The following is a 13545-nucleotide window of genomic DNA, read 5'->3' as shown; positions in this document are numbered from 1 at the left end:
CCGGAGTTCCTCGGTAAACCAGGGAGCTCTCCGGGATCCACTGACCCGGAGGGGCCGTAGTGGCGCAATCCGGTCGAGAGACTCCGACGCCGCCGAGTACCAGGCGGCAGCCAGAGTCTCCGCCGAACAGCTCCGCTGGTTTGCAGCTTGCCTGCCCTTGGCTGCATAGAAACAGGGGAGGGGGGTCAGCACTTGGGGTGGGGAAGTGAGCTGGTGTGAAGCATCTCCATGAGAATCGGGAAGTTTGCTACCCATCAACTGAGTGGCGTTGTTTGGATTTTTCCAAGGTAGACACCGTCCTGGGTCTCTGGAGGCACACAACACCTGCTGAGGAGGTTTTCCCATAACATCATATGGGGCGCTGATCTGTCTTTCTAGGCTGGACCCTGGGGGCAGGGGGAGGGATTTGGAATGACTTTCAATGTGTAACTTTCCCGCAGATTTTTCCCAGATCTTTTGTTGCTATCAGCTCATTCTTAGTAAAATCACCTCTTCTCTAACTCCAGGAGTCGAAGGTTTTCTTAGGATTTGAACGGAGACAGACCCGACAGCTTGGCTCATCAGGAACCTATTCGATCTTACATTTGTTGCAGAGTTTGCCTCCCAGTTGATGCCAGGTTGCTACAATTCCCCATTACTATTGTGGGGTGCTTCCTGCACATCTCAGCTCGCTGACTAGCAAACGGTTCATCTACTTTCTCGGCTTCGTTGGGTGCCCTGCTGTAGACGCCTATGGCGATGCCATTTCTTCTTCCTTTTCTATCATCCTGGGGTTTTGGCACTTCTCTAGAGGGGATTTTTTAAGTTCATCGCAACTCCGCCTCGTCTTTTGTCGGGTCTGTTTCTCCTGAAGAATTCATATGCTTCTGTGAGGGCTTCCAAACGCTCATCCCTTCCTCGCTCGGGCCAACCCGGAAGGGCTTCCACGGCGCCTCTCGCCCCGCCCATCCCGCAGCGTCGACGCCGGAAGCTCCGCCTCCCAGCTCCACACCGCACCCCGCCCTCAGCGGCCGGCCCGGTCTCCACGGCGACCCCCTCATACGGGTCCCGAGGGGCCGCGCGTGCGCGTTGGCGTCGTGCGATAGGCCTTGCCCAGCCATGATGATGATGGCGCTGAGCAAAACCTTTGGGCAGAAGCCCGTCAAGTTTCAACTGGAGGAGGATGGCGACTTCTACATGATCGGCTCTGAGGTGGGTGGTAGACCGGGCCAGTGCCCTGGCTCCGCGGCCTGGAGGGCAGTTCCGCCGCCCCCCTCCCCGTCCGCAGGTGACGCCGAGCCCGAGCCCGCTCGTCCCCCCTGCCCTCCCTGCCCGGTGGCGTCGGCGTCTGACCTGCCGGCGGCGCCCCTTGTGTTGCCCTGCAGGTGGGCAACTATCTGCGGATGTTCCGCGGCTCCCTCTACAAGCGCTACCCGTCGCTCTGGAGGCGCCTGGCGACGGTGGAGGAGCGCAAGAAGATCGTCGCCTCGTCCCATGGTGAGCCCTGCGGAGGGGGCAGGGGCCGGGGGGGGGGCGCGGGGGAGGCCCGGCGTGACGTTCTCTTTGCTCTTCCCCCCGCAGAGTCGCAGCGGAGCCACAGCCCGAGAAGATGTGAGTATCCGGCGCGGGGGGGAGAGCAGCGCGTTCCCGCGAAGCAGGGGCTCTTGCCCTGTGCGCTCGGGCGGGGGGGGGGGGAAGCCACAAAGAGGCCGCTCCGCCCCCTTTGGGCCCTTAACGGCGGAACAGGGGAAGGCGGGGGGGGCAGCGACCGGGGGGAGGGGGAGCAACGACTCACTTTCGGGAACCTGTTTAGCTGAAGAAAAGCCTCAAAGGCGGCTCTACCCCGTGGCCGTTTTCGGAGGTTGCCCCTCCTCGGCACGAAGAGCTTGGAAGCCGAGGTAAGGGGGTCCCCAGCGGCCCCGCCAGAAGGGAATGTAAAGTACTGATAAAGGAGAATATTTGGAGTTAAGGTCTGGCACAAGAACTCCCAGGTGCTCTCTGACTGGCTTATTTTCTTGAAGAGTTTCATGGCCCAACTAGGGAACATCATCAGTGCTAGAATATTATGGTCTCTTGCCTGTGGGTAACTGTGACCTTAGAACCGGGATGGTGAACCTATGGCAAATGTGCTACAGGTGATATGCAGAGCCCTGTGTGCGGGCATGTGAGCTGTCGTCCAGCGTACCTCCACTGCGCACGCCCACACGCTTCCTGCCGGCAGCTGATTTTCAGGTCTCCCGTGCATGTGGGAGATGCATGTGCATGCATCCCCCCCCCTCCATTTTTGGTACCAGGAGACTTCAGGGAGAGCTGAGGGAGGCCGTTTTGGCCCTCCCATAGGCTTGAGAAAAGTCTTCAGATCCTGGGGAGGATGAAAAATGGGACTTCTGGAAGTTCCCTTCTTTGCCCTCCTCAGGCTCCAGAGGCTTTCCGCAAGCCTCTGGAAAGACAAAAGTGTGTGTGTGTGTGTGTGTGTCCTCCCCAGCTCTGGAGGCCATAAACATGCCCATTTCTGAATTTCCTGAAGGTCCGTTTTTTTACCTCCCCAGGCTCTGGAGGCTTTCCCTGGGCCTCTGAGAGGGTGAAAATGGCCTCCCCTGGACTCCAAAGGTCCTCCCTGAAGCCTCCTGGTGCCAAAAGCGGAGTGTGTTTCTGGCCTCCAGAGGCTTGAGGAAAGCCTCCAGAGCCTGCGGAGGACGTGTGCACATGCCTGGAGTTGCGGGCGCACAGCCATGCGCAGGTGGGTGGGGTGCATTGCATTGGGATGGGGCGGGGGCACACACTATTGCACACACACTTACAATTTCAGCAGGTGAGGACAAAAACGTTTGCTATCACTGCCTTAGAGAATCTTTGGTTGGGCTGTTTGCTGTTGCCTTCTTGGTAGTTTCTTGATCGTTGGTTTGATATTAACCCTGGAGTTAGTCTATGCTGATCTGAGTGCTGACTGCTGGTGGAGAGGTGCTTTGGGTCCTTTTTGGGCTGGGGAAGAATAGTTTATAGATGTTGTTAATGTCCATGTGTCTATTGATGGCTGATTTGTCAGAATGCCAGCCTTCTAGAAATTCCCTGGTGTTTTTGGACTTGGCTTGGTCTAGGATAGTCACATTTTCTCAATTGAAATGATAGTTAAATCTGTCTGTTGTGAAATTAAAGAATTTTCAACATGTCTCTGACTGCTAGTTGGTGTTTGTGGATGCATTCTGCCAGTTTTCTGCCTGTTTGTCCTACTAGTTCAGGTGTTGGCAACCTTAAACACTCAAAGAGCCATTTGGACTAGTTTCCCACAGAAGAAAAAACACCAGGAACCACAAAACCCTTTCTGTGCCTGACTATTTTTTGAGCAGGTACAGAACTATAGCAATAGCAGTAGACTTATATACCGCTTCATAGGGCTTTCAGCCCTCTCTAAGCGGTTTACAGAGAGTCAGCATATTGCCCCCAACAATCTGGGTCCTCATTTTACCCACCTCGGAAGGATGGAAGGCTGAGTCAACCCTGAGCCGGTGAGATTTGAACCGCTGAACTGCTGATCTAGCAGTAGCCTGCAGTGCTGCATTAACCACTGCGCCACCTTGGGCATATGAGGTTGAATTAAACCTTCTGTTTTCTTCTGAAACTTCTCTTTTCTTGGATTTATCCATGGTTGGCCTACCGGAGATTGAAAAGCTCAATAAATTGTGTGCTTGTGGGTATCACGCATTGGCGGTTGTGACGCATATTTTGAGCGATGGAGCCGCAGCAGAGGGCTCCATGAAGCTTCAGAGCCACGGGTTACTGACCCCTGTACTTGTGGTTATTGCAGTCTACATTGTATGTTGTAGATCAGTGCCCCCTTCCAACATGGACCTGTTCTGTGGAGAGAAAAGGGGGCGTGTGTCATGTGCTGCCTGCATCCCATGGATGAGGCTTCGCTAGTTTGCATTTCTCAGTTTCTGGCATGCTGCGGACCAGGGGTCTGAGATCCCTATTGTAGATGACTCCTTTTTTTCTGGGGTTGTTTATTGTTCTTTTGGTCTGTTTAGGATGTTTTGAAGGGCTCTAGCTGGCTTGTGTGCTATGCTGATTCCATGTGGTTGTAGTCTGTTAGTGGTTTCTGAGATATTTTTTGATGCATGGCAGTGTATTTCTTTTTAGGATTTGTGTTGGTTGTGCTCCAAAGATGCTTTTTCAAATGGGCAGCTGAAGAAGCTTCTTGGATGAGAAAGCAAAACAGCTTCAGAGAAAAACAAAGTCCAGGTTGAAAAAACATCTTTGGGACAGCTATGACCTGGATGACTGACAATCTCCATAGGCATTGGTTATGCTGTATTTGGTTTGAGTGGTCAGGGACTTTTTGATAAAAGTTACATAGATATCCATTTTGTTGGAATATGTTATTACAGATGCCCTTTTTCTGCTGTTCTGGGTTGCTGCAGTGTGTTTAGGCTCATCTGAATAAAGTTCTTATGCAGTTTCTCTTATGGGAGGTTGGGTTGGCAGCCCCCAAGCCTCTCTAGGAGCCCCAGATGGTAGTTCCTCCCAAAGGAGGTACCCCAGCATCCTCCTCCTAATGCTACCACTAATATGAAGTCCCTGATTAATCTTCCTCCATGGTATCCACCACACTGAATGTATCCTTTTTAAATTAACCAAATGCTCCAAATAGAATCTTGCATTGTAGGGAAGTTGCTTTGCATTTTTTAATTATAGGATGGGATGGGATGAGATGGAATGCTTCATTGGCGAAGTGTGATTGGACACACAAGGAATTCATCTTTGGTGTATATGCTCTCAGTGTACATAAAAAAACAAGATATATTCATCAATGTAACTGTCAGCGTTCCAAATACCATGTAGAATCAAATCAGAATCGAAGGCAAAACTATGCTTAAAGTTCCAATTTAATAAAGCAGGCATGTTGGCACATAGCTGTGGGATCCCAGCTCTGGAAGTTACATCAGAATCCCACCCAGTTAAAAGTTCATGATCTTGTCCCTGCACCCACAATCCATCACATGGTCCAATCTCCTCCTTCCACGCTGGCGTCCATGCCCAGCTTCTTCCGTTCAGGTGTACTAGTGTGGAGACAAAGGATGATCTTGGCTTCTAGCAAAGAATGAAAAACAATACATTCCAAAATCCTACTCCTTCTAATCCCCCCCTCCCATTGACTATACTTAAAGAAACAGCATAATGAAATAAGAGAAAGTGTGGCAGGACAAAATTCTAAAAGGAATATAAATGCAGGCCTGACAGTAACATTAATGATAGTCATAGGGTTCAATTAAGTACCGTATTTTTCGGAGTATAAAACGCATCTTTTTCCCTCAAAAAAGAGGCTGAAAATCTGGGTGCGTCTTATACACTGAATACAGCATTTTTTGTCTCCCGAAACCCTGCCCTCTTCACCAAAAAGGCTGTGCATAGCTTTTAGGAAGCTTTCAGAAAGCTCCTGGGAGTTGGGGAGGGCAGAAATGAGCAAAAAACAGGCTGTTTTTGCTTATCCCCCCCCCCCCCCTGAGCATTCTATAAGCCTCCTAAAGGCTAGCCATGCCCTTTTTTTGACAATAATCAGACCCATTTTCATGAAAAATGGGCCATTTTTTTTGCTCCCACCCCACAGGAGCACTCTACAAGCCTCCTAAAGGCTATTCGTGCCTTTTTTTAAAAAATGGGCCAGTTTTTGCGAAAAACAGGCTGTTTTTGGGAGGTTTGCAGATTGCAAAAACTTTTTTTTTTAATTTGCTTCTTCAAAACCTTGGTGCGTCTTATACTCACAATACGGTAATCAGGAGACAATATCAATATAAATGTAAGGATACAAGCAACAAAGTTATAGTCCTGAAGTCATAAGTGGGAGGAGAAGGGTGATAGGAACAATGAGAAGACTAATAGTAATAGTAATGTAGCCTTAGTGAATAGTCAAGTGATGAGAGAATTATTTGTTTAGCAGAGTGATGGTGTTTGGAGAAAATCTGTTCTTGTGTCTAGTTGTCTTGGTCTGCAGTGCTCTATAGCGTCATTTTGAGGATAAGAGTTGAAACAATTTATGTCCAGGATCTGAGGGGGTCTGTAAATATTTTCACAGCCCTCTTTTTGACTCGTGCAGTGTACAGGTCCTCAAAGGAAGGCAGGTTGGCAGTAATTGGTTTTTTCTGCAGTTCTGATTATCTTCTGAAGTTTTGTCTGTCTTGTTGGGTTGCAGAGCAAAACCAGGCAGTTATGGAGGTGCAGATGACAGACTCAATGATTCCTCTGTAGAACTCTATCAGAAGCTCCTTGGGCAATTTGAGCTTCCTAAGTTGGTGCAGAAAGAACATTCTTTGTTGTGCTTTTTTGATGATGTTTTTGATGTTAGGTGTCCATTTTAGGTCTTGAGATATGATAGAACCTAGAAATTTGAAGGTCTCTACTGTTGATATTGTGTTGTTTAGTATTGTAGTATGGGAGGGTTTCTTCTAAAGTCTACCACCATTTCTACAATTTTGAGTGTGTTCAGTTCCAGATTGTTCCGGTTGCACCACGAGGCTAATTGTTCAACCTCCCGTCTGTATGCCGATTCATCGTCTCGAATGAGACCAATCACTGTTGTATCATCTGCAGACTTAAGTAGTTTAACAGATCGATTGTTTGAGATGCAGTCATTGGTATATTGAATGAAGAAGTGGAGAGAGCACACAATCCTGGCAACACACAAGTGTGTTCAGGTACTGCTAACTGATTTAGTTTAGTTAGAAGAATGTCCTGTATGATGGTATTGAATGCTGAACTAAAGTCTACAAAGAGGACCCTTGCGTAGGTCTTTGGAGATTCAAAGTGTTGTAGGATATAGTGCAGAGCCATATTGTTGCAGAAAATGAGACAAGACCAGCTCTTTGTCAAAGGGAAAGGTTTATTTGCGCAAAGGTTCAGGAGCAAAACCTGAACCCCGAATGGCAGTTGTTTACAGTCTTTTATACTCTTAGACAACTTATTGATCATCCCAAAGTACCTGGCCTTCCTCTGTCACGTAGATCCCTTTCCTGTGTCATGTAGACCTCTACACAATCTCCCAAAACAGAGACATGACATTCATTACTCATTTACCTCCCCACAGGGGGTATTGGTACAAATATCCTGTTTCATTTGTTTTAGTTAGGTGAAGCAATAGCAGTAGCAATAGCAGTTAGACTTATATACCGCTTCATAGGGCTTTCAGCCCTCTCTAAGCGGTTTACAGAGTCAGCATATTGCCCCCAACAACAATCTGGGTCCTCATTTTACCCACCTCGGAAGGATGGAAGGCTGAGTCAACCCTGAGCCGGTGAGATTTGAACAGCCGAACTGCAGAACTGCAGTCAGCTGAAGTAGCCCGCAGTGCTGCATTTAACCACTGCGCCACCTCGGCAAACAACTAATCTTAAGGGTAATCATTCCTTTTTCCCATTCCACATGGTAAAGAAACTTTTAATACCCAAAGAATCTGTCTAGTTGTCAAATTCTCTTTTAATATTAACAGCATTATCTGTCGATCTTTTTGCTCGGTATGCAAATTGCAGGGGGTCCAACAGCAGATCCGTGATGGTTTTCAAGTGGGACATCACTAGCCTTTCAAAGGTTTTGAATAACTACAAATGTTAGAGCAACTGGTCTATAGTCATTCAGTTTCTTGATGGAGGGCTTCTTAAGCACTGGGATGATGATAGAGTGTTTGAAGCAAGAAGGAACACATCTCTAGTGATTTATTGAAGATTTGGGTGAAGATGGGGGCCAATTGGTCAGCACAGACAAGCAAGAAGGAGTTATCTTGTCTGAGCCTGGTACTTTTCCTGGCTTCTGTCTGTGAAATAGGTCTTCCTTTTCTGTGATCACCAATGTGAACCCAATGGGATGGGGTCAGTTGTAGGAGGTTTGGCTGTTGTTGGTGTGTCTGGGATGAGGGTTGTAGAGGTAGGTGGCTGTAGTTTCCTTTCAAACCTGCAGTAAAACATGTTCAGTTCATCTGCCTGTTGTTAATTTCCTTCAGCCTGTGAAGGAGGTTTGCTGTAACCGGTGACATTTTAAAGAGTTTTCCACATTTGCTGGTTCATTTGTTGAAAACTGATTCCTTAGCTTTTCAGAATAGCTTCTTTTTGCTGCTGTGATCTCCCTTGTTTTGGAAGCTCTTTCCTTAGTTACAAAGTTACCTTTGTTGAAATCACCTAGAACAGTGGTGGTGAACCTTTTTCGCCTCAGGTGCCAAAAGCACGCACGTACGCACTATCACACACACACACTCAAGTGCCCACCCACATAACTTAATGCCCCTCCTCACCTCAGCGGACCGCACATTTTTGTGCAAGGCTTCCCCACCACTCCCTGCTCTGGCTGTTTCCCCTTGGCTAACACACAGTGAGGGGAGAGGTTGCTCTGCCACAAATGAGACCGGGGTGAGGTAGGTGGGGGATGCTCAAGTGTGCTTCCCTTATCATTATCCTGTGTAAGGATTGGGCCCTTTTTACTCCGGCTAGTGTGAGCCTAGTTGCTAAATCCTCCCCCCCCCCTCAACCTATCAAAGAGAATCCTGGGCACTACAGTCAATAGACAAACAAAGGGGCTGCCGGCACAGGGGAAAGACAAGCACCAAGGAAAGAAGGGTTTTTTCCCCCTCTTACTGGCTGCTCTGTTCTCCCCTTCCCCCGCCCTATTAAAGGGGATCTTGCCTGGTCGCTGCAATCCAAAGGGAAATGAGGAAGGGAGCAGCCTGCAAGAGGGAAAGATAGCGGCAAGGAAAGAAGAAAAGGGGCTTCTTTCCCTCAAGGTGGCTGCTCTGTTGCCCTTTCTCCACTTCAGCGCCACACCATGGAGCCTGCCCCACCCACCATCGCCCAGGTCCTCGCTTCTCCCAAGCATTTCTTTGCCTACCTGATTGCTCCATCGCGTTTCTTGCCATTATGTGCAGGGAAACAAAGTTTGTGGGAGTAAAAAACTTTAATCAATTACAACTTGGGGGGGATCTTGCGAATTTGGAATTGATTGATTGAAGTTTTTTTTTCTTTATGGGAGCCTAGGAAGGGTGAAAAGCCCCCCCCCCCCCCCCCCCGCGCTCCCCCGGGAGGCTTCAGGAGCTTCCCTGAAGCTTCTGGAGCGCAAAAAACTGGCCCTTTGGGCAAACAGGAAGTTCGGGAACGCACTTCCGGTTTGCTCGTAGGGTCAGTTTAAGCCTCCTGAAGGTCCCTGAAGCCTCTGGAGGGCCTTGGGGGGGGGGTTCGCCCTCCCCATGCTCCTATAAAGCCTCTGGAGCCTGGGGAGGGCGAAAAAAGCATGCAAAAAATGGGGGGAGTGCGTCTCATGCGTGCTCTCCCTCTTATGGCACACGAGCCAAAAAAGGTTCGCCATCGCTGAGCTAGAGTTTGTAATGCCTTGTTTACACAAGCTTGTGGAGAAACATACACAGCAATTAGGAGAATAGGAGAAAAAAGGAAAATACTCTTGGAGAATAAAAAAAGTTGCAGTTGATAAGTAAAGATTCTAAGTTTTCAACATATAATTTATGTATTATAGTTATATCGCTGCCTCAGAATTACGGGGTTCTATGTGACATTTTCGTCAAAATGAGTTAAAAGTGTGACAAGGTTCTATATACCATGACTTAATTTTTTAACAACTTATTTCATAAAATTTCTAAATAAATTTGCCACAAATAGCAAAATTACAAGGTTCTATTTGCACTATTGCACAAAAACTCAGAACTACAGAGTTTTATTTGCAGCCGCCAATTGTAGTGCTTGGCTGCTCCCATGTGACGGAGCAAGGATGGAGCCTGCAGCACCTAGCATTGCCTCTGTTTCTGCACACATGAATACCGAAATAATGTCTCTTTTCCACGATATGGAAGCAAGTTCAGACTTATAAGAACCAAATGGATCCGAGTATGTTCCAAAAACCCAGATGACCAATTGGATATGGAACTTTTAATTGGAAATGAGTGAGTATTCTGTGCTTTAAGTCTATTCCATTCACTAACACTCTTATAATGCAGGCCCAGAACCCTGCATTTTGATCCTAGTAATAATTGTGGCTATGAGTCACACTTGAATATACATGTTTCAGGGCACTGCAGTTAGAACTATGTAATCTATAGATATATAAGAATGGCTGTGTGTATATATGTATGTCCCAGCATATTAGCTTAAGGCATAAGCCTTTAGTAAGGAAGGTCACCCAATCACCCAAACATTGAAAGCATTGAAATGAAGTTTTCTATACCAGGCTACTCTTTCATTCAAGAAGTGGATAATATGCATAGCATGAGCGTGCTATGCTACCAGCAGAATTCTTTTCACCAGTTTCTTTTCTAAGATTGCTGAAAAAAGCCAAGCGACGCCAGCCATTCAAAATCATCCAGATAAAGTTTGCACATTTTAAAAATTACTCCATGGGTTCAAACAGTTTCAGTAGAGTAATGTGCTGTAATGTCATATGCTAAAGTATCACAACTAACGTTCACCCAGATCCATTCAGCAGTAAGGTTCAAGACAACCTTCACTGTGAAAGATTGGGACAAGGTCACCATCCGTGCCTTTGAAAAGAAGACAAGGATTGTTTGTGGGAAACCTGCTTTGCCAACATCGCCTGCCATATCTGTTACATTGCCTGTTCCTAAGACAGAGTTACAAATATACACACAAGAAAGCAAAACAAGATGACATAGAAAGTATGCTCAAATGGATGCCTAAAGTTGATAATGATTATTACTGCATCATTTTGAAGAAACCATTATGCAATACTGAGATTAAATAGTAATTTTCAGTATTAAGACATGCATTTACATTCTTACATTTAATGCTAAACCTTCAAATAGTAATTTACAAGCATTTTATAGTCACAAAAACAAATTCGAGTAAATAAGTTGAATTCAGTGTTTTTTTTCCCCAAAAAAATTTATATTAAACTTTGTAATTCTCATTTTTATGGTGAAACTTAGTGTGACAATGTTCTATGTGATATTCGGAGCCTCCAGTATGGCCCAGTTGACTCCAGTTTTTTCTTGCAGGCACTGTTTGTTGGTAGGCTCACATACCAAATTTTTCCCTTCTACATACAGTGGGGTAACCAGTACAATTTTTCAAATGTTTAAGGCTCATTTTCCACAAAATGGTTGCCACCAGTGACGTGCGGTGAGCTTTATGGCTGGTGAGGCAAAGCCCTGGCACGGCTTTCCAAAAGCCCCACTGAAGCCCCGCCACTGTGTCCATCATACAGGTGGGACGTGTCCCGCTCTATAGCGGACACAGTGCTGGGGCTCCGGCGGGGCTTTCCGAAAGGGCAGCACTTCGAATGCGGCATAAGGCGCGGCCAGGGCAGAGGGGAAAGTGGCGGCAGCGGAGGAAGCGGCAGCGGCGCCCGATGAAGTTCCCGCGATGCAAAGTGCCCCGCCGCTGCCGAGGCCGACATTCACGCTGGCGGCATCGGTGTCGTCATGAATGTTGGCTGCGGCGGGGCACTTTGCATCGCAGGATCCGCCAAGCGCCTTTGCTACAGACCCGGGACTTGGCGGCTCCTGCGATGCAAAGTGCCTGGTGGGGCACTTTGCATTGTGGGAGCCGCCAAGCGCCTTTGCTGCAGACCCAAAGTGCCCCGCCGGACAATTATTTGGAATACATTCTAACATCATTTTCCATAGCCATAGCTGTATGAATACTTTGAGAATCATTCTCTGCAAATATTAATTTAAACTAAATAGATACTAATATATAAAAAAACTTGTAAAACAAATATTTCAGTACAAATTTAAATGTATATTAAATGTTAGCTAGTTAAAGATATTGCAGGTTAATGGGGAAATAAGAGACCTCTAAGTCTTCTGATGGTTCTGCTGGAGAGTTGAACTTGCTCACACAGGAGCATTTTACAAGCAAGGCTCCTGCTGCTAGATTGCACAGTCGCTCAAGTGCAAGGCATGATTCGCTGCTCCCAGATCAGGAGGTGGGAGAATCAGTGCCTCTTTGCATACGAAATTTTTCGCTTTTTAACCCTTGCTTAACTTTTAAAAGGCGAAAAATTCCTTACGCAAAGGAGGCCCCTAGTTCTCTCGCCTCCTCCTATAGTTAACACTAAACAGACTCCAAGCCACTGTGACTTGGAGTCTGGTAGCAACTACCTTGGCTTTAATTATTTTTTAAAAAAATCTTTAAAATTCTTTCCTTTTCCTGAGGAGACTGGTGAGGCCCTGCCTCTAGTGACTGCACGTCCCTGGTTGCCACACACATAAAACCCTGCAATTCTGAAATAGTGATATCCTGAGACCAATTGTTGATATATATACATAAGCTGCCTCCCTTTTTTTACCTGAGATTTTGCAATCCTGTCTGCTCTAAGTATCTGAAACCCTGGTATATGCATGCTCAATTTCTTTGTTTGGCCAGGATTCAATAAAGCATAGGACAGATGCGTTGTAAAAATCAGAATTGCATCTATTTAAAGGAGTATTTTATTTACGTTAACTTAGCAAGTGAACGTAAATTAGTCAGAAAGATTGAAGGGAGTGCGGTTTTTTCATTTCCCCTATTCGTTAGTCTATTTAAAATTCCTGCCCTTTTACCTCTCCGTCTCCGCCATCTTCGTTTGCTGTTGGTGAGCCATAGTTCTGGGGAATGTTCTTCCTCCTTTGTTAGAATCTCCTCCGCATTGACCCTCTTTGTTCCTCTTCTGCTTGTAGAGTTATTTTTTCTTCAGTATGCATGACTGTAAATGTATACAGGTTCTTAGGTCTAGACCAGTGGTTGGCAAACCACGGCTCGCGAGCCACATGCAGCTCTTTAGCCCCTTGAGTGTGGCTCTTCTGCCACCACTGCAGCACCTCACATTCCTTGTCTTCCGGCCGCGGAAAACATAGGCGCAAGCACTTGTACTTCCACTTGTATTCTGGACCCGTGTCCCTCCTGGCTGGTGGCTAACAGCAGGGAGGTGACACATGGCTGGATCCAGGCGGTTGTCACCGCCTCCCTTCGGGAGGGGCACTTCCCCGCCGTACTCAAAACGGCGGTGGTGAGACCCCTCCTAAAGAAACCATCGTTAGATCCAGCCATCTTAAACAACTTTCGTCCTGTCTCCAACCTTCCCTTTATCGGGAAGGTTGTTGAGAAGGTGGTGGCCTTTCAGCTTCGACGGGCCTTGGAGGAAGCTAGCTATCTTGACCCCTTCCAGTCCGGCTTCAGACCCGGTTACAGCACAGAAACCGCTTTGGTCGCATTGACCGATGATCTCTGGAGGGCCAGAGATGGAGGCTATGCGTCCATCCTGGTTCTCCTTGACCTCTCAGCGGCTTTCGATACCATCGACCATGGTATCCTTCTGCGACGACTGCGGGAGGTGGGAGTGGGAGGCACTGTTTTGCGGTGGTTCTCCTCCTACCTCTCGGACAGGTCGCAGTCGGTGTTAGTGGGGGGGCAGAGATCGTCCCTGAGGCCCCTAACATGTGGAGTACCTCAGGGTTCGGTCCTATCCCCCCTACTATTTAACATATACATGAAACCGCTGGGCGAGATCATTCGGAGGCACGGGATAAAATACCATCAATATGCGGACGATACACAATTGTATCTGTCCGCCCCGTGCCAACTC

General features: G+C 47.4%; 1 protein-coding gene across 1 annotated transcript in view; it reads left to right on the top strand.

Moving 5' to 3' along the window:
• Positions 1 to 1034: 1034 nt before the first annotated feature.
• The window catches only part of SMARCB1 (SWI/SNF related BAF chromatin remodeling complex subunit B1), a 32276-nt gene continuing 19765 nt past the window's right edge, over positions 1035 to 13545 (top strand). Inside the window, exons 1-3 of the mRNA XM_014067723.2 lie at positions 1035 to 1191; positions 1365 to 1476; positions 1561 to 1590. Of these exons, the coding sequence (XP_013923198.1) occupies positions 1099 to 1191; positions 1365 to 1476; positions 1561 to 1590 (235 nt within the window). The 5' untranslated portion in view covers positions 1035 to 1098. The remainder of the gene's footprint in view (positions 1192 to 1364; positions 1477 to 1560; positions 1591 to 13545) is intronic.

This window comes from Thamnophis sirtalis, unplaced genomic scaffold, assembly GCF_051295495.1.
Source record: "Thamnophis sirtalis isolate CommonGarterSnake01/CBP01778 unplaced genomic scaffold, rThaSir2_p1.2 scaffold_2, whole genome shotgun sequence".
NCBI lineage: Eukaryota > Metazoa > Chordata > Lepidosauria > Squamata > Natricidae > Thamnophis > Thamnophis sirtalis.
Note: the sequence above shows the minus strand (reverse complement) of the source record. Positions and strands in the feature narration are given on the sequence as shown.